This window comes from Notamacropus eugenii, chromosome 6 (genome assembly GCF_028372415.1).
Source record: "Notamacropus eugenii isolate mMacEug1 chromosome 6, mMacEug1.pri_v2, whole genome shotgun sequence".
Lineage (NCBI taxonomy): Eukaryota > Metazoa > Chordata > Mammalia > Diprotodontia > Macropodidae > Notamacropus > Notamacropus eugenii.
Window position 1 is genome coordinate 217,352,165 of NC_092877.1, and position 20,482 is coordinate 217,372,646.

Consider the following 20,482-nt stretch of genomic DNA (forward strand, 5'->3'; position numbering starts at 1 on the left):
AATCAAGAGATGTTGGTCCATGAATAGAATAGCTGAGCAACCTAAAGATGGGATGAACATTGCTATGGTTAGGTAGAAGGAATGAGGAGGCAAATGAAGCTTAACTGTAAGGATTTTCTCCCCAAGTTTTTCTAGAGTTTTTATCTGAATCTCTTCCTGCAGAGGCTGGCAAGCATGTCATCCTATTCTCCACCCCCACCCCCATTCACCTTTGACTAACAGCTCCACCCTGGGAACTCATCAGTGTCATTCATCTACCAGCCATTACTACCTCTTTCTAGCAAATGTGTTTCACTTGTTTGTTCTCCTTATTACCTGATTGCCCAACCACCTATGAAAACACTTAAGGGAAGTTTACTTATCTCCTTTTCTCTCATATTTCCATTTTCTTCAACTCAAAGCCAATCCCTTTTACAGAAAGTGGCAAAAGATATTCTCTGTCCTAAAGGGATTACAATCAAAGGGGGGGAGAGTGGGGGGAGACAACACAACAAACAAATACTTACAAAGAAAGTGTATACAGGATAAATGGGAAATAATTAACAGAAAGAAGGTACTGGCATTAAGAGGATTTGGAAATAGTTTCCTGTAGACCATGGGATTGATTGTAGGTGCAACTTAAAGAAACTTGAAGAATTCAGTGGGCAGAGAAGAGGAGGGAGAGCCTTTCAGGCATGGTGAACAGCTAGAGAAAATGCCTGAAAATGAGAGATGGTGTGTCTTGTTTGTGAAACAGGAAGGATACCAGTGTCATTGAATTGAAGAGTAGGTGACCAGAAATTAAATTGTAGAAAGACTAGATTTTACACTGACTTTACCTTCTCTTATCTTAATTTCTGATATTGGTTTTGGAGGGTGTCAAAATACTCCTTGCTTCCTATGGTCACTTCAACTCTCTCTGTGCAATCATCACTGAACAACTTCTCCAGAATTCCAATAAAATTTTTCGCCTTATAATGCTCATGGTGGCTATTGCCTACTGATCCCCAGTTCATTCTCCCTGTTTTTTCAAAGCATTTAGCACCTGGCTTACTATCTTCCTCGTGTTGATGTTCTGAAACATCCTAATCTTCCAGTTTTCAGTCTTCTATGTCCTGTTTCTGTTGAAAGGAATACTCTCCTTCTAGTCTCCTAGGTTCCTGACTTCATTGTCCTTGATTCCTTACTCTCAACCCCCATATATCCATTCACTTGTCAGACCCTGTCTTTTATACTTCCACATGTCACCTCTTAATACCTTATTGATCATTTTCTTGACTGATACTTTAGTAGATTCTTGCTTCTTTCTACCTTAGATTTCTTCCCTCATACAGTTGCCAAAGTTCTTTTCCTTAAGTTCAAAGATCATAGGACTCCCCAATAACTTCCACTTCCTCCCTATTGCCTCTAGAACTAATTATGAAATTTTTTGTTGGTCTTCTAAAGCTCAACAACCTAATCCCAATCTATCTTTCCAGTCTGATTATAAATAACTATACTTTCCATATTGCCCAGTTTAGTCAAACTGGCCTTTTTTTCTTTCCTTACACAAAGTACTCCATCTTTGGAGTATTCTTGCCTTCGCACTACTCTCTCTTCCTGAAATACACACTTCTCTCATTTTGGCTTCACAGAATCCTTTATTTTCTTTGTACACAAGCCTTTTCCTGGTCTCTCTTTTAAGCTCTTTCAGTTATTTTTACTTTACATATACTTAAGTACATTTTGTCTACCCCCAGGAAGCTCCTTGAGAGTAAGCTTTTTTTTTTTTAATTTTTTTTTTTCATGTGTATACCCAGTGGTACGTAGGGCACTTGATAATAAATGCTGACTGATTTATTGTTTGGTTTTTTTTTTTTCTTTGATCCCATCACATTTTTATATTTGTCTTCATACATATCACATCCGTTTCTTTTGTAGAACTAGAGCTCCTTGTGGGCCTGGAATTTTTGAGGTTGTGTTTTATCTTTGTGCATAGCAGCATTCCTTACAGAAGTATTTTATAAATGTTTATTGAATTAAAGGCAGAAGCTGCTGCCTCTGAAAATCTTCCGAATCTTGTGATGCAAGTCACTTGATTTTCTTAGCAGGGGTAAGTAAGCCACAGACTATTGGATAGGTCAGGATACTCAGATCCTCAGCTTTGAGAGTTTGGCAAGTCTTCCTCATTGGATGGGGTAGTTGAAGTATTCAGGCTTTAATCTTGTTGAATTAGTTTGTATGCTTAATTTACTGATAAAGTATTAAGGGAAAAGGTGGAATGAGAGGTAATTTTGAAGTGTGAGTTACAGATTTAGAAAGGATCTTAGAGAGCAGTTAACGTTACATTGGAGGAAATTGAGCCCTAGAGAGGTTTGGTAACTTACACAAAGTCACACGTGTAGTGAGTGTCAGAGGCCAAGTATGTCCTGTCCCCTTTCCACTGTAAAGAATGGTGGTGTTGGATTTCTTGGAAGTCAAAGAGCAGAAAATTTGGTAAGATGCTGCATTGAAGACAAACTACTTCTGGGAGCCAAGGAGTCTCCTATAGGTTTTAGATAGATTCTGAGTCTAGTGATTTTTCTATACTGTTTCTGAAACTCAGTTAACTAAAATACTTGTAAAATGGAGACTTTCGAGCCCTAGTTGAAAATTTCATTCGAGGAGTGTTTTCAATGCTGTGTGGTCTGTGGAACTCTGGTGTTTAAAGCTATATGAACATAAGGGTTTCAAGAGTGAATTTAAATGTTAGTGATATTCCTTCTCTTTAAATCTGTTAATGAAATTATTAATAACTGACATTTATATAGCACTTGAAAGTTCGGTTTACAAGTTAATTTACAATGTATTGTCTTATTTGAGTACCACTGTTATTTGCATTTTATTAATTCAGAACCTGAGACTCAGAAAGACTGAATGACTTGCATCCTGGTCATAAAGGAAATGTTTTATGAACCTAGGTTTTTTCTTAACTTCAGGTCCAGCACTCAAAGATATTTATTGCATTTGATGATTGTAATATTTTTTTAAAAGGGCTTAATTTCCTTTATTTTAATCCCAAGTTTTACTTTATCCATCTTCTATCTTCATTATTAACACATTCGCATACCAAGATGTTATTGATGTTTTCTTTTGACATATTTAAGGACATATCCATGGTCTGGCTGTTTTAATGAAATATAGCCCTGAGCATTTAAACATTTTACCAAGTCACATAGCTGCTTTGTAGCAAAACTGGGATCATAATCCATAAATGTTACATGACTTAAATCTGTATCCCCTCTACTATCTCCTTCAGTAACTCAACAAATATTTGAAGGATTCTTATATTGCAAAAATTATTCTAAATATCAGGTTGAGAGGAGTGGAGGAATTATATTCCTTGGTCCAGGGAGATATGCCAGAGAGAGGTGAAGAGGTAAAAAACATTTGACATTACAGCATTGAGACATTACAACATTAGATTTTGACTAGATGTGTATACTAGGTTACCTTGGCCAAATCATAATTGGCTTAGATGTAAAGACAAAAAGTTTTTAGTTAAGGATTAGGATGGGGCTAGGGAATTAGGGACTGCTTCATGAATGTCCGTTTTGGTTGTGATGAGTCTTTCTCAGGTTGAGTTCTTTCTCCAGTTTGTAAGGGCCATCTCTCCTGCTCTTGGGTCTCCTCCTGAGCTTGATCGCACCTTCCCCTCCTCTCCCCAAATGTGAATGTATTTGGGTAGATAGATAAGGCTGTGTTGGGGTTTTGTTTTTGTTTTTTCTGTTTGGTTTTGTCTGCTGATAATTTGAGCCAGCAATGATTTCGTTTCTGCTTTTATTTTTCAGACCATTAGTGAAATTAGGTGTGTGAAAAGTAGAAAGTGGTCCTTTCATTATTATTTAGGTTCCATTAATCTTAGAGAACAATATCTCCCAGCACTCTTACACTGGATGTGTAGATAGATAAAATGTTAAATGAGACACTCTCTCCTACTCAGTGAGTTTCTAATCCTAGTTGGGTGAGGGAGAAACATAACTACAATGTGAGGCAGAATGAGCAAAAATTATCAGAGATCCTGAGGCTTAATTTAAAATAGACTTTAATCCATATGATTTTTATAGTCTGAGTTTTTGTAGTCAAAGAAGGAAGCATCTGCTAAAGGAAATACCAGGGTGTGGTCAGACCGTGATGAATAGAGCAGTTTGGTTAGAGCATGGGTTCTTGTATGTGACATTAAGGTTGTTAGAGATCAAGACTATGTGAGGCCACATAGATTTGGGAAATTTTTTAGGTGTGTTTTGCATAGCCTATTCCAAATGATCAGCAGGAGTTTGGTAATATAGTATTGTTGCTTCACAACAAAGTCTCTGCAGAAGATGTAGCTGGGGGAGTGGAGAGAATACATAGAAAGGATGTAAAAGTGGTCGGTAATAGTGTAAAATACTGTAGAGCTGTCAAGAGGGTTAATAGAGAAATGATCTGACGTTGGTAATTTTAGAAAAAGAGGCAATGAGTATGGACCTGACCTCACTTCTTAATAAAAAGTGGTAGTTAGACCAGTAAAGTCAAGTGAGATGTCCCAGGAATAGTGGAGGGTGTCACAAAATTTCTGAGTTTAGAAGTGGGGGTATATGTACAGATGATTTGTCAGCTGACTATACGGTTAAAGATCTTGCAGAGAAACAGTCAAATTGAGAAGGCTATAAGAAGCAGAAGTGAATGGAGTAAAGGATAAAGAGGTAGAGGGTTGGCCTTGAAGATGAGGAAAGGGTATTGCTTACATCCTTTTCCTATATTATGCTTAAAATAGGTGAGACAAGAGGTTAAATTAGAAAGGAGAGGAAAATAGGGAGCTTCTCTTTCTAGGTGGTATCAACTTTACTTTTTCCATTGGGGGAAAAATATTTGACCAAGACTGAAGAAGTGTGGGATTCTGGAAAATAAAGGCTTTGAGTTTGGTAAAGGATAATTGAAATAACTTGCCAAATGTGATCATTGTGCCAGGCAATCAATAAATGCATTAATAAAATGAGTTGCACATTGTGCCCATTAGAAGTTAGCATGAGTTTATAAGCTAGGTCACACTGGTTCCATGATTTTCATGTCCCATGAGTGGGAAATAGAATAAAAGGAAGTTTAGGGGTGAACCAGCAATGGGGCAAAACAAACACTTCCTAAGATTTATTAAGACGTACTTATTTAAACAGAGTGCTTTGAAAGATCAACGATTTCATCAATGTGGATGCATAATTTAATCTATTTTTATGCTCTTCTAATGCCTCAGAATTAAAACTTATGAACCTTTTTCATCCTATATAAGGAATAGATTGAACAGGATCTTACTGACTGAAGGACAGACACACCCTCAGTCAGCAATCAACAAGCCTTCATTTACCCAGGGAGTTAATTACCTTCTGTTAAAAAATGCCAAGAATTTGTGTGTGTGTACATACACATGCATACATACATACAACACATATTTTATTTAAATGTTTAGGTTTACTTTATGTATTTTTAGAATAAAAATTTTATGTGAAAGTTGATGAAATTTAGAGTTCTTATTTTTGCTTTAACTTACAGGCTGAAGAACAATTGAGAATTGTTGAAGAGCAAAGAAAGATTCATGAGGAAAGGATGAAACTAGAACAAGAGAGACAACGTCAACAAAAAGAAGAGCAAAAAATTATCCTGGGCAAGGGGAAGTCCAGGCCGAAACTGTCCTTCTCAATAAAAACCACCCAGGATTAAACTGAAAACTCTGAACTTTTTACAAAGAGAAATGGAAAAACTTTGTATGGTAGCTTCATGTTGAAGTGGTTTTTTTTTTTTGTTTTGTTTTTGTTTTGTTTCTTTGTTTTTTTTAATTTGGAATCTGGAAAGTTAGCTTGTTCTAATAGGGGCTGTGCTCTGCAACTTTTTTTCCCCCCTTTTTAACTTCCATTAAGTCAAATCCTTATCAGATCATTGTTGTCTTCTAAAGAGTGATATTTTCACCCATTTTAATTTTGTATTAGTGGTCTGAAGCAAATCAGGTCACTATATAAATTGTGGATGGTCTGATAAGGTTTTTACTGACCCACTCACCTCAGAGTTATACTCTGTTATTAGACCATAATGCTGGTTTTGCTGACTTTTTTTCTTTTTACTTTTTTTTAAAGAAAAAAAAACACAAAAAAAGGGAAAAGTTGGTAATTGCATTGGTAAATTCCCAGGGTATTATTACTTGACCTATGTGGTGTATTGTTAAATCAGTGTCCTATGATACTGTTCCACTGTTGCGCTTGATGTTCCTGATACAGGTAAGGAATCAGTTGGTCAACTCTGCTATAAATATATAAATATATATATTTATATATATATATGTATATATATATAGTTCAGTATTGTCTCTGTTCAGTTTGTTTTTCTTACATTGACTAAATCCAACCAGCATTCCCCATTGTGTAAATAAATCAATTTGCTGAATAAAATAAGTCTTAAATTCATATGTTTAAGTAATTTTTTTTTAAGTTCTGTTTTTAAAAATACTTTTCGTCAGTCAACAGTTTAGTAACACTTTAGATCACTAATTTTTCTCCCAGTTTATACCTTTAATATGGAATTTAAAATAAACTTGTGAATTAATATTTATTGGCTATTTTCATAAATATATGCTTTATAATGATAGAATGAATATAGCTTCAGTATTCATATTTGACTGTATCATTTACAGGACCCCAGATAGGGATTTAAATTCTAATCCTCAGGTTTGTGCCTCTAAAACAATTAGGATTTAAGAATTATCACTACAGATTGTTCTTAAAACTAGGAAAAAATATTTTTAAATTAAAAGGCAGGGGTTTGGGATTCTTTTTTCTTCCAAAATTCAGAAAGTTTAGTTTATTTAGAAAGTTTTCAGGTTTTTTTTTTTTAATACATGCATATATTTTATTTTTAAGAAGTATATATTTGAATTTAAGAAGTTTCTTAGCATGTGATGGTCATATCTTTTTTTAACTGGAATTCTGATGCCCTCAGTTTGTTGGTGTTCAAGTTTTTTGATTTTGTTTTTTTCCTTTTACCTACTGATATTAAAACATTTGAGAAAATGATCTGGATAGAAAAAAGTGATTACCCAAGTTAGAGAGTCATGGAGTAGAAGTGAGAAAATAGTAATATTATTTCATACGGAATTTCAGTACAATCCAGAGTAACTAAAAGTTAGACATCTTTTCCTTGCATGCTTACTTCCATTCTTATTTTGTGGATGAAGATAAGGTAGTGGCAGTAAAGTAAAAGTTACATGATCAGTTAAATATCATTCACAATAAATTTTAAAATAAGGCACACGATTAAAAATAAGCTTGAATTGTAAGACCCATGCTCTTAAACAAATGTGATGTCAATGGCTTAAAAGTTATTTTATTTTACTGGATGAAGGACAAGCAATTTAGGATAAGAATATTTTCATTATTGCTGCACTTGCTTTTTTTTTTTTTTTTTAAACCTTTGTGGGGTTTTTTGTTGCTTTCAATTTGTCTTTGCGTTGGGGGAGGTTTTTTGTAGTGTAAATGTCTCCGTGGTCCTTTATGCAGATTCATTGCTGTAAAGTTGTGTATTCAAGTTTGGGGAACTTTGTTAACCTATCCTATTTTGCTTTTAATTACAAATGAATTTTCACAGCACTAGCTATAAAGAGATGGTTTAGGGCTTACATTATTATAGGTAGCTTTTCATGCCTTTTGTTGATCTTGTTTCTTACTGCAACAAGTGATATGGTCAAATCACAGTAAGTTGCATATTGACAAATGTCTGTTTGTATTAAATATCTGCTTGCCATCTGAGACTATAGGTTTTAAAATATTTCATGTTCTCAGTAAAAAAACTACTGCTTCTCTGCCAGGCTGCAGGGAAGAGAATATGATAAATGTTAAGTAATATATACTAAGTCCTTATTTGTGCTGCAACAATGTAGTAATTCCTTTCCAGTTAATGTATCCACTGCCTTTGTTAAAAGTACTATAAAATTATATCACATTTTATTTACAATTAAGAATGAATGTACAATAATGATTCAGTCTGGTCTCAAATTTAGAACTTGTTTTTAAAAGTTTCAATGCACCCTAGAATGATTTGATTTTAAGTTTTTGTTTACTTTTGTTAACTTGAAATGTCTGAAATGCAGTAAATGCCATTGCTATTGACATAAAATGAAGTTTGAAGAATACCAGTTGTATAAAGAAAACCTTCAAATTAGCTCTGTGTGAAGACTCTTTAATGTCTGAAAAAGAGTCTTTTTCCCATTTTAATACTAGACTTAGAATTGAAGTTACCGTCATTTTAGTTTCCTGTCTGGTAGAGTACCTTACCCAAAAAGTTCATTATAAAGTAAGAGTAAATATGACACAAACATATTTTGCTACTAACATGCTTAGCCTTTCATTGTGTCAGTATTTCTTAAAATGCAAAAACTCATAAATATATGAGGAAAAAATGGGCATAGTTTAACGTAGGTAATGGAATTCTACACATCATCTTATATCTCCTTTTTACAACCAAGAGTTTAGAGCCATCAGCATTATTAAATTGGCTAATCTTAGTTGTGAACATAATCTGGAAGTTTTCACATAACAGAACATTAACAAATCTTGCTAATAGCAAAAGAACTGGTCTCTTAAGTAATTTTCAGACTGGATTTCCAAACAATAATTGACAATTGGCTTGTACTAATGTAGTCTTCTCCTTGAATGGGGATTAACACCTCATTGTATCCTCTTCTGTGAATTCTTTTCCTCTTCCTGTAAGCAATTAAAATTTATTTGGATAAGATGGAAATGAGTTCTGTATATTTTAGCAGTTTAAAGTATTTATTGCGTTCTCAATTCATTGCTGATACTGGTGATCACTATTGTAGGTAATCCAAAAGATGCTTCTAATTTGACATCTTAATAGAATGTGATTTTATAGCAGATTTGCATTCCTAATTGTTTTGCTTCAAATATTTAATCAGTGTTATGAGTCCACACTTACTAAATAACTGGGGAGCTGGATCATTTGGGAACAAATGGTAGAAGATTTGGGATTAAATAATCCATAAAATATCACTGGTATGTAGATAATTGAGAGCTGACTGTCCAGCTTCTAAACAGTAAGATCTTTGCTATGGCTGTGCAAAATTATTTCAGTATGAGTGCTTGTTTTGGTGACCTTTGTGCAGTTACATTACAATCCATTATTTGGTTGTTTTAAGTGAATCATAGAATGCTGACGTTATCAAGACAATTACCATTGTATCAATAAAAACAGTTTTCATGTGGAATGGATGAGAAGAAAGAAGATGAGCCTCCTCTTGGGGTATGTTCTTAGCATTAGGGCAGACATTATATATGTAAGATACCTTAACCTTTTTAACAGATTTGCTGATTTGACATCTGTCACTCCTTTATGCTCTTTCTCCTCCTGGGTATGTAAACACATGGAATAGTTTTTACTAGTACAAATTCTCATATAAAACAAAGTAACCCATTTTTAAAATCATGGCCCATTGGAGTTAGGTATGGACTAAGTTATTGCTGCTATAGAAAGTAATGGTTATTTGTATATTGCTATAGCTTCTTCAAATTATAGTAAATTATAGAAAATGAGGAACCAGCATGTACCTGTAATAGTTTTAGTTTTTCAGTTTACTTTGGTGCCTGCAGGTGACAGAAGTGGGAAAGAATCCAAAGAGACTTGAAGACTTCGTTGGGTCATTGAACTTGAAGACCTTTTGGTATTAGGCCATAAAAACATCATTTAGTTTTCTGGCCATGAATTCACTCCATTAAGAATTAAGTACTTACTATGCTTGGCATTTCTATAAAAGATGACATGAAAAAAGGCCCTGGCTTCAAAAAGCTAATATTCTATTGGGTATATACATTGTCAGTAGAGGAAGGTACATTCCTTGAGAATGCACCTATGTAGAAGATCAGCTTTCTTTACAAAACAGACTAAGCCAAATTTAGCATTGATGAACATTTGGTCACCTGTTGAGTTAAAAGCAGAAAAACTTGAAGACTTAGCATACCTGGAGTAAGAAGTTAACAAATGTTAGTATTTCATATGAAAACATGACCTGTATGACAACTAACAGCAAATGAGTAATAAAAAACATTTTTATATTTTCCAGGTTTTTAAAAAGAAGTTAGGTAATGCTTTAGAAAATTCAATATAGGAAAATTAAATTTCAGAAATGAGAGGGTACTTTTTAAAACTTAATTTTAAGTTTTCACAACATTTAAAAACTTTCACCATAAAATGTTAAAAAAAGTTTTGCCAAAACTTTAATTTAAATAATATTGAGTAATGAGATTTATATACATATTAGCACTTGAAGATTTCCAAAGCACTCATTATCTCATGTGAGCCTCACATCAAAATTATGAGTAGTATGTTTATCTCTTTTACAGGTTTAATGAGAGAATTATACTCAATAAGTGTGGGAGGCTGGATTCAAACCTGTCTTTTTAGACGAGTTCAGCACTTTGTATGCATTGCTATAGATGAATAAAGATGGGCTCTTTGCTCCCAAAGAAGCTTACAATCTAATAGAATTAAATTCTATAAATTAGAATATATGTTAGCATTTCTAATCTTAAAGTTTACCCAAAGTTACTTTGAGCAAATTTTGTGAAGTATTTTATGTAAGAGTTATTTTTTCTTACAAGACAGGAAACAAGCTTAGAATGAGTTGCTCATAGTCACCTAACAAGCCCACCTTCTGAACCAAGTCTAAATTCAAATCCGTTGCTCTTTCTACTGTACCACAATACCTCTTCAGTAGATGTATTGAGAGTGATGAAAGCCCTATAAAAAGTCCCAGGAGAGTTACTAGAGTATTTTAAATACTTGACTTATTGAGGGAAAAAAAATATATATTTTCCTGGTTTTTATTCTGGGAGGTAACCACTTTTTGTTTAGTAAGGAGTTGGAGTTGTGTTGGGCAGCTCTGTTGTTGAGGGATTCAAGAATGTGACATGACCTCAAACTATGCAATTCCTTATCTGTAGTAAATTACAAGTGATTTTATCTATTTTAGTTCTGTGAAAGTTCCTCAAGAGATCTTGGAAACTACTGGATAGGAATGAGGAGAGAGGAAGTTTTGGGAGTAGAATTTTAAGAAAAACTGCTGAGGCAGTTTGGTGGAGTAAATTGAAACCTAGTCTTGAAGGAAGAATTGCGTTGAAGTCCTGCCTCTGATAACACTGGCTGAGTGATTTTGATCAAGTCACTTTAACCTTGGTGTTTAGGCAGTTTTTTTAAGAAAATGCTTGTATAAGTGTTTGTGTATGGGCAGAAGTCCTAGAGCACTGATCTCTTAAAACAACAAACAAACCTTGGTTTCACTGTATTTGTGTGGTGAAAGGATATTTTCTTAAGCAGAATTTGATTTTTCATTTTTATTTACTTACAAAGATAATCTGACCACTGCCCATATCTACTCTGTCACTTTCATCCCCATCATTCATCCAAAACAAAAGCTTCAGTTTTTTTGGAAATTCTCAGACCTGGCATAGATACCTCAGAAATGGACAAGAAACTAAAATTCTTGATTCCTTGAAATTTGTTCTGGTAAAGCAAGGACTATAGAAAATAATCAAAAGTTGATGACTAGTTAATTTTTGCATTTTGCATTAAAAGATATGTAAAAATTCCTACTAAGAGATTTCCTAGTACATCCTCTCTAGCTCTGTACACTTTTTCGTTTTTTATCAGGGGACCTGAAAATAGTGTTAAAATGATGCCTCATTTCTGGCATAATATATTCAAAATTGTAAATAGGAGTAAAAGGTTTACGAAAGCAATCCGCTCAAGGTTATACTTTTGAGACTTTGAGACTTAAATGTACATTTTTACAAGGTGTTAAAATTTTGACAGCTTGGAATTGTTAATTCTCGGATTTTTTTCTCAGCTATGATGCAGTTCAGGAATTACTCTATCCCATTTATGCAATTCACAACCTTTAGCAGTCATCAAGCATTTTTGAGCACTTACTATGTGTTAGGCACCGTGCTAAGCAGTGAGGCTTCCCCAAAAAATGGCTTTTGTAAAATGTGCCCATCCTTTAAATTGTTAGAAGATGACGGAGGGAATATCAGAAGACAACTCATCCAGGTAGTGGAATGATGACTGATGGGTATTAAAACATCTGATTTACTAACAAAATTTTATTTTTAGAAACCTTAAGTATTTTCACACAATACAGGTCTGGTTTCCTCTCGATTACTTAAAAGGAGGATGAAGAGCTCACAACTCTTAGAAAACTGCTTACTAACCTTTTTTCACAGAAATGAATTTACAGCATAATGGGGAAATGCAGACATTTGGATCTTTATGAATCTCTTCCTCCTTTAAAAAGTTAAATCAGACTCATCGTTAATACCAGATTTCAAGTGAATTCCTAAAACATCTTAAAAAGTTTATTGAACAACTATTTCCTTCATGACCACCGAGAAGTTATTTTTGCTAGATGTGCCTTATTTAACCTGAATGATTTACACAGAGTTCATTCCTTTCGAAGATCGCATCGCCAAATCTGCCAGTTAACTCTAAACAATTGCACCAGATCGGAGTCCCTTATATTTTAAGTTAAATCAAGGGTTTACTTTCAATTAGTGGACGGGAGGGTTTCAGTTCTTTACTCTTCAGGAGACACGTTCCAAGCATTATTAGATCGAATGTGTTGAATCATCGCCAGTATTTAAGTTCAGAGCATTTTGTTTTCCTCTTTTGTTCATTTTATTGTTCTAAATTCCAAATTAAAATGTACAATGACATAACAAAAGCGATGCTTCTTTCAAGACTTCTAAGAAAAAGGAAGTTTTGCTTTATCTCCTGTTCAATGTTTTATTGGAGGTGGTGTAGAAAAAGATTCCCTTTTTATAATCTACAAAGTGTCCAAACAACGCCTTATTACTATTTTTCCCCTGTGAAATGAGGTGACAAATAGGAAAACCAATACGCAACACAGGGTCTTATTTGTACCGTTAAAGATCTTTAGGATATGGAAGATTTCAGTTCTGTGGACAATACATCACCCTCTTTAAAAAGCTTCTTATAGATATCTAGCGCATAATATTTGTTCAATCTTTTAAAAAATTAGATCAACGGATCATTCCAGACTCACTTGGATTGTCTTATTCTTTCCATATGCGTCTTGCTGGCAAACTTGCTTTAAAATACTTTGGACTTTTGTGCGGGGACTGGATATTCCGCCGAGTTTACTAGCCCTGGTAGGGGTAGGTTGGTAAACAGGCAAGTCTCTTACTCCCAAGAAAGGGGGAGATGGCCGCAAGTGGGCGCTGTGGCTCCGTGGAAATGAGCTCTAGTGAGTTTGAGAGAGCGATCTGGACCCTAGGAGTGCTCCAAAACTCAGCTTCCTGCAAACACATTTACTGGGAAGGAGAGCCATGAAGTATTTCCTGCCCCCCTCTTCACCTGGGCCCTTTCGATCCCTATTTATAAGTCCCCTCATTTCTAATGGACTTATTTATCTCTCTCACATCCCCCTGGTTAAATGTCCTGGTCCCCCCTGGGAAAGTGTTAGTCTCACATAGAGAGAGGCTAATTAAGAACGCTAACGCCAAGTTTTCCTTCTCCGGGAAGTTACACCGTGTTGTTTTCCCAAGAAAAGTGAGGAGCTGGAGAGAGAAAAACGCCCACAAGAAAGGTGTGGAGGGGAGAAAGTGGCGCTGACTGACAGACTCGAGAGAGAGAGGAAACTCACACCCAAGCCAGAGCCCCTCATTATCTGCGGCGGGTTCAGGCGCCTTGTCCTTTTGAAGTTGCTAGGCATTTCCATGCCTGTTTACTTAGGAAGGCCCCTAGCTAATTGTTTTGTAACGAAATAAATTTTGAAACCCATTATTAGCAGGCATCGTGGGAAATACTGGAGAGAGCCGAGTAACAATAGAGGAGACCAGGTGCCTAGGTGCGTTTAGGAGGTTTCAGGGGACCTTGGGAAACATTTACGTAACGATTCATCATAAATTGTTTTCAGAACTGCAAAAGATTGCCCTTTTCTGATATTACCTATACGCATAAAAGTTTTACACAAAAAATTCTGCAGGAAAATTAAAAGCATGCCAGACTTCTAGAACGGTTTCACTTTGAGGATGGAACGGATAGGAAAAGCCCTCGGTTTGTGGGAGGCAGAGCCGCGAAAGATCAAGAAAGGATAATGATCCCATTCCATTAATAGCCTCTATCTCTGCCTCTCTGTCTCTCTCTCGTCTCTCTGTCTCTGTCTTTCTCTGTCTCTGTGTCTCTGTGTCTCTCTGTCTCTGTCTCTCTCTGTCTCTGTCTCTCTGTGTCTGTCTGTCTCCGTCTCCGTCTCCGTCTCTCTCTCTCTCTCTCTCTCTCTCTCTCTCTCTCTCTCTCTCTCTCTCTCTCTCTCTCTCTCTCTCTCTCTCTCTCTCTCTCTCTCTCTCTCTCTCTCTCTCTCTCTCTCTCTCTCCCCTTCCTCTCCCTCTGTCCCCTCTCCTTCCTCTTCTCCTTTCCTCTTTCTTCCCGCTCCCTCTCTCCCCTCTGTATTTCTCCCAAATCACACAAGAGTCGGAAGAAAAACGCAGGATGTATTTCACCGTTGAAACCATTATCGTTCCGTGGATATAAACGTCCCTGGGGATGCTCCCTTCCCCAGCGGTGCCCACTGTACGGGACTGTGGTCCAGGGTATCAGCGCTCCGCCCGCGGGATGCGGGGCTCGGGGGCGTGGGGGTGGGGTGGGGGCGGGGGGATTTACCTGTCAGACACAGCAAGCCCCACCCACAGATCGAATGTCGGCGGCCGGAGGTGCGTGACGGACGGGGGCGGCAGCCAACCGGAGCCGAGCTCTAGGACGGCGGCCCTATGAGCTCGGCCCGGAGGGGCGGAGGGGCTGCGTTTATATTGCTATGACAGCGAGCTGGAAGCGGTTACTTTCGTTCCCGGAGACTCGGAGCAGTCGCGACTTGGGAGCCCGCGGAGCCGGGAGGTGGAGGCTGCTGCTGCTGGCGCTCGCGGGGTCCAGACACGCACACGCGCGCGCACACACACGCACACACACACGCTGGGCAAGCCGCAGCTGGGGCCGGAGCGGCGGCGGCTGGGGCCGGAGCTGAACCCACACCCAAAGCCGAGCGAGGCGCTGTCCTCCCCTCGTTCTGCCCCCGACTCTGTTTACGGGTCCGCGGCCCCGCACGTCCTGCTGGAGAGCTAGACAAGGAGGCAGAACCGTGGAGAGATCTGGATGTGATCGGGAGGTCTCGCACGGCCCCCCCGAACCCCCTTTTCTCCGTCCTCTTCAGCGGAGTCAGCGAAGCCCGCTCCCGGGAGGAGACATGGAATCTTGCGAGTGTGGCTTTGATGGACTTGGGGCGCTGATCCCCCTGGATTTATAGAGCGGAGCTGCCTTCCTCGAGAGCCTGCCCCTACCCGGGCCGGTTCTCCGGGGACCCCGCGGGGCCAGCTCGGCTGGGGGCGGTGGGACGGCCCGGCGGAGCCGGCGAGACGCCTTGCCCAAGACCCTTCCTCTTCGGGGGGTCGCTCCCGCGCTCTCCGGCTTTTGTTGCCGTTCCTGCGTTTTCCTCCCGCTGCCCTCCACGATCAGACGCCGTGAATGTGCCCGGGCACACTGGATCCCCACGGGAGTTTGCCGTTCGAGTTCCATCTTGCGCTGCTTTCCGGAGCCCCGAGATAGCAGGCGGGCGGCGGGGGGCGGGAGGGGGGGCTCCGAGAGAGTTTTTGCTTTGGGGGGACAGCTGGATTCTGGAATCATTCGTTTGGAGGAGCGCTCCAAGGTCCGCTGAAACTCAGATGACTCAGTAAATCGGCTTGCAGCTCTCACCAAGTGCACAGATCATTTTCTTTTGCTTTAGGTTTTTCTTATTTTTTTAATCGGAAGAATTGGAATTACGGGCGCAATCCTTGGTCCTATTCAGGTACGGAAATCTCCAGGAGCGGGGAGAGGCTTTGCCAAAACAAGGGACTTGGAGCGGCTCGAGCATGGCTGTGAGGAGGGACTCCGTTTGGAAGTACTGTTGGGGCATTTGGATGGTTTTATTCAGGACTGCCATTTCCAGATCGATAGTTTTAGAACCGATATATTGGAATTCCTCGAACTCCAAGTAAGTTTGCTTCGTCCATTTCATCCCCTTTTCCCCTTCCTCTCGCATCCTCTCTCGCCAGCTCCTCTATGTCTATCGGTGTCAACGTCGTGAAAATGGAACGAGGAGATTCCAAGCGCCCTTGCCCCCTCGCCCGCGGCCCTGTGCCCCTCCGGGGTCGGTTGGTGCGTTGTGCCCGGAGGCAGGGGCCGAGGCCGTCTCGGATCGCGTCTTCTTTTTATGACTCTAACCACCCAGCCTTAACCCTTTCCCCTCTCCCCGCCCCCCAGCCTTCCTTCCATAGTCACTTTTCACTAGGTGGAGACTCCCTCCTCTGATTTAGAGCCTTCTGTTAGAGCAGCGGCATCCCCTAGCTTCTGGGCCACACAAAATAAAAGAAAGAAGGAAAGAGAAAGGAAGAAAGAAAGACCACCCTTTTCCTCTCCCCATCCCCCAAAGCAAAGCAAAGAAAGCGTTCTCCGGTGCTAAAAGCCTTGGGTTTCATCTTTCACTCCACTGAAAGGTGTCAGATTATCTATACCTGATCCTCAGTCCTTTAAAGTAGGGGGTGGGGGGAGAGAAAAAACTCTGGCCACCACAAATGTTACGCGCTGGAGAGGTGGGAGTGTGTGTGAGGAGAGGGAACAGGGAGTGGGAGAGAAGCTATGGAAAGGCAGGAAAGATTTCTTTTATCCATAGGAATGGATTTGCTTGCAAGGTGAAGGTGAAATTAAGAAGCGTAAATAGCTGAATATCGTGTGTGATGGGGTGGCGGTGATGTGGTGGAAAGGAGAAAGATGAAGAAATCCCCAGGGATTAACAAACAAAAACCCCATTTGATTCCCACCCACCCCCACTCCCCATTTCTAAGCGTCGATCCTTCTCATAGGCAATCCTGCACTACCTCATCTGGACAGACAACCGGGGGCATTACTAACCGTGGGGTTTGCAGACAAGCTACTACTGCGAATCCAAAGACAGAACTTGTATCTAACTTGTATCTCCTTCTCACCCCTACCCTGCATCCGGAGAAATTGAATTTTAAATTGCATACACACATCTTTGCTTCTATATACCACTTCATTAACAAGCCTTGGAAGGGATCTATTTGTAGTCATAATTGCGGGCTCTTTATTCAGAGTCTTACTTAAAGCTAGGGGGTTTACATGCATTTGCATCCTAAAGATTGGAATTTTGAGAAAGAAGGAATCCGATGTTCTGCAAAGGATTCCTTTGTGATGACGGCTTCCTGAGAAGGTACAATGTTCAGATGTGTTTTATCTCCAGAAGAACTCAATCTAGGTTGTATTTACTGAATTTAAACAAAGTTTTATTTAGAGAAAGGGTGGTTTTATGACGTCTTCCTCATTTACCAGCACCTCCCTACTACCTTCGAACCCTATCCACCCTTAATTCTAGGCTATTCGGAAGAAAGATATTGTAGAGAATAACTTTCTGTGCCGGGTATTACAATAAACTGAGGCTTAAATGAAACATTTTCAGGAATAACAGCCAGAACTAATGCGGCAAATGTGTTTACATATAAATTCTGTATTGTATATTAAACCATTCTAGGGATGTGTATCACTTCCTGCTCCAGTGAAACTTTATTTTATAGAATCCCCAGCATAAAGCCTGTGATAAAGTGATTTTTAAATTAGGGAGCTGTGTACTACCAGCCAGATCTGTGATGTCTAACCCAGGTCTAAAGCAAGTTTGAATTAGATTTAAGGGTGTTATCAGGCTGATGTAGAAATGACGTTCCCAAGTAAAGAATTTGCCTTCTACTCTTTTCAAGAGGAAAATTTATTATAGATTTCTTTAATCATTCTCAAGAATGTTAAGATTGGATGTTCACTCAAAAAAAGTTACCACTGTTCTCTATTCAAAAGGGAGGAAATGATTTCAGGAATTTTCAGAAACCTTCAGTGCTACAAGATAATATTCTAAACATTTTGTGCAATTTAGAAGTTAATGTAAAAATTCAATTTAGCCTACCTGTCTGGATCTGCTCTTTAAAAACATATGGTAATTATTATTTTTTCCTTGACTTAGAAAGTAGTGATTAAAAATCCAATCACCCCAAAAATGAAATATGCCACCTGAATAGAATGTAAAAGTGTAAAAAAAAAACTTAATAGGTACAAGGAACAGGATGCACTGGTAGGCCTGCTGTGGCTGGGAGCAGTTGCACATAACTGCACTGGAGGAATGAAAATGTATTCTGGAGCTAGTGAGCAGTTCATTCCTACAGAGGTCACTCTTCCAATACCGAATACTCTCAGCAGGATGGACCTCTTCTGTACCCTGTCTGGTTAGGCTGTCCTTACTTCTCACTTTCACTAATAGGCTCTTCTTAGGTGTTGATTTTTGCTTTCATGATGGAAATATTGATATTTAACCCTTATTAGAATATGTTTTACATTCCTCTGACTTATGTTTTTCAGCGTTAAACTGTGTCTTTGATTCAGCATTAACACTTTTGGGGTCCTCCTGTTTTTGGATTTGGAAAGGTCCTACTTTAAAAAAAAACCTTCAGATAATAATATTTAATGCTTTTTCCCCCAATTTCAACAAATACTTTAGAAACCTCTTCCTTTCATTTATGTCAGTGTGTTTGGGGATAGAATGAGTGAACCATTTTTCACCATTGTGAAAAAGCACACTATTAAAATTAGTCTTTTTCTTTTGTTGGAGTCATTGATTTATAGGCCACTTGGAGGCCTAGACTTTGAAAGAGACTGCCGTTACTAATACTGCTATTGGTGTGTTTGCTTCATTTTGCAAGAGAGGAATTGCTTTCTAAATCTTGTTTGCTCAGAGGATCCTGAATATTTTTTCCCTTGGAAAAGGTCATCCTCACAGAGAATATAAGAGGAGTGCTAACTTGAGAAATTAGAATATTTTTTTTCCTATGGACACTTGAAACTAAGATAGGACCCCTTTTTAGCTTTAATATAATAGCTGCAGCCTTTTAATATCAAGCCGGTTATTTATGGAAGTTGCATGTTCATTTCCAATGAAAAGTTCCAATTGGCAAGTCTGGTGTCACAGGAAGTAGTCATATACATTGAAATTTAATGTCTCTGGTGAATATAAAGTGTGCCATCATGGATTTATCCTGAAACATATATAAATACAATCAATTTTATTTAGTTTGGAGGTCATTCTTTTTTAGCAGGTGGTTGGCATAGGGAGCATGCAGCAGCTGTTTGAGCACAGGGTCCAGAAAATCCTTTGCAAATTCACCATCTCCATAGCTACTTTCATCACACTATCCCCCCCAAATCCCAGGACGTTCAGGAATTAATGAAAAGGAATGTCACATAAAGAAACATAGTAACTACCCTGTAAAATTATATAAATTACACTGCTACCTTTTATAGTTGACTTAGGTAAATGGTAGCATTTGAGGCTATTAAGTCTTCCTTTGGGGAATTCAAGAATGACTATGGAAGGATATAGCTTCTATTACTTCGTTAACATGTTTAAGTCAAGGATTATTTCTGCCACCACCACCACCCTCCCAGTTCAGGGTTTTTGTTCAGATAAAATGGTACACCCCAATTGTCTTCTACAAGTTCACATCTCAGGAAATGGCCGTGCCTTCATATTCCCTTTTAGAATGAACTCTGTTCACTTTCTTGATGATTTTGGCCAAATGGTACAGTAGCCTGGTTATCAGGAAAAAGTGCTTTTTTCGTGTCTGAAGTTGTGATTCCCTGCACACCACATGTCAGGTTAACAAAGCATTTTTCTTTCTCCATGGGATCTTTCTCCACATCATGCACTATTCCCGATATTGATTGACTCAAGAAAAACAAAGAGTGACTGAATAATTGGCAGATAACCTATAATACATGAACTCTGCTAGGGTCTACCTCTGAATAAATACTAACATGTCAGAGACTGATAAAGTAAAACTACAATGGAGACTCCTATTTAAACAGTCTATTCAGTAGCATATATTTAGCCAGCCTGCCCCCCCCCCCCCCCCCCCCCCCCCGCCATTGTATCCGAAATTCTTATTTTTGTAAGTAAACAAATGCACATTCACTGCTGATTGAATAGCCCCTTGAACTATGCTCTGCAGTTTGAGTTTGGGTTAATCTTGTCGGGTCTTAATATAGAGAGAAAAAAAGGACAAAGCACCAGGGGTGGGAATTGTTCGGGCTTTCACATCCACATTCCTCACATCTTGTCAGGATGATAAACTGTAGGTAATGGACAGTCGTCGTTTCACAGGACAACTGAGCCAACTAGAGCACAAAGAACTCGCTAAAGCGATATCTCACAACATGTTGGGTTGCCTTCTTTTCAGGGTAGAATTTATTTGGGAATCCTGTGTCTTGGGACTGCACTTTTTAACCTCAAGCCATTACAACTTCAAGCTTCAGAAGTAGGAGCTAGAGGTTAAACTGACTGGTTAAGCAC

General features: G+C 38.5%; 2 protein-coding genes and 1 long non-coding RNA gene across 4 annotated transcripts in view; 2 read left to right on the forward strand and 1 right to left on the reverse strand.

The window, feature by feature from the left end:
- ARGLU1 (arginine and glutamate rich 1) overlaps window positions 1-6,428 on the forward strand; it is a 32,657-nt gene extending 26,229 nt beyond the window's left edge. Inside the window, exon 4 of the mRNA XM_072621998.1 lies at window positions 5,524-6,428. Coding sequence (XP_072478099.1) covers window positions 5,524-5,691 — 168 coding nt within the window. The 3' untranslated portion in view covers window positions 5,692-6,428. The remainder of the gene's footprint in view (window positions 1-5,523) is intronic.
- Window positions 1-14,402, reverse strand: part of LOC140512683 (uncharacterized) — a 29,639-nt gene extending 15,237 nt beyond the window's left edge. The window contains exons 1-2 of one of the 2 annotated variants that reach the window (XR_011969876.1): window positions 13,091-14,402; window positions 12,240-12,312 (exon numbers count right to left, since the gene is read on the reverse strand). This is a non-coding gene — a long non-coding RNA (uncharacterized lncRNA). The remainder of the gene's footprint in view (window positions 1-12,239; window positions 12,313-13,090) is intronic. The other variant, XR_011969877.1, reaches the window with a different exon arrangement.
- A 1,535-nt stretch (window positions 14,403-15,937) lies between these two features.
- Window positions 15,938-20,482, forward strand: part of EFNB2 (ephrin B2) — a 52,037-nt gene continuing 47,492 nt past the window's right edge. The window contains exon 1 of the mRNA XM_072621997.1: window positions 15,938-16,069. Within this exon, the coding sequence (XP_072478098.1) occupies window positions 15,948-16,069 (122 nt within the window). The 5' untranslated portion in view covers window positions 15,938-15,947. The remainder of the gene's footprint in view (window positions 16,070-20,482) is intronic.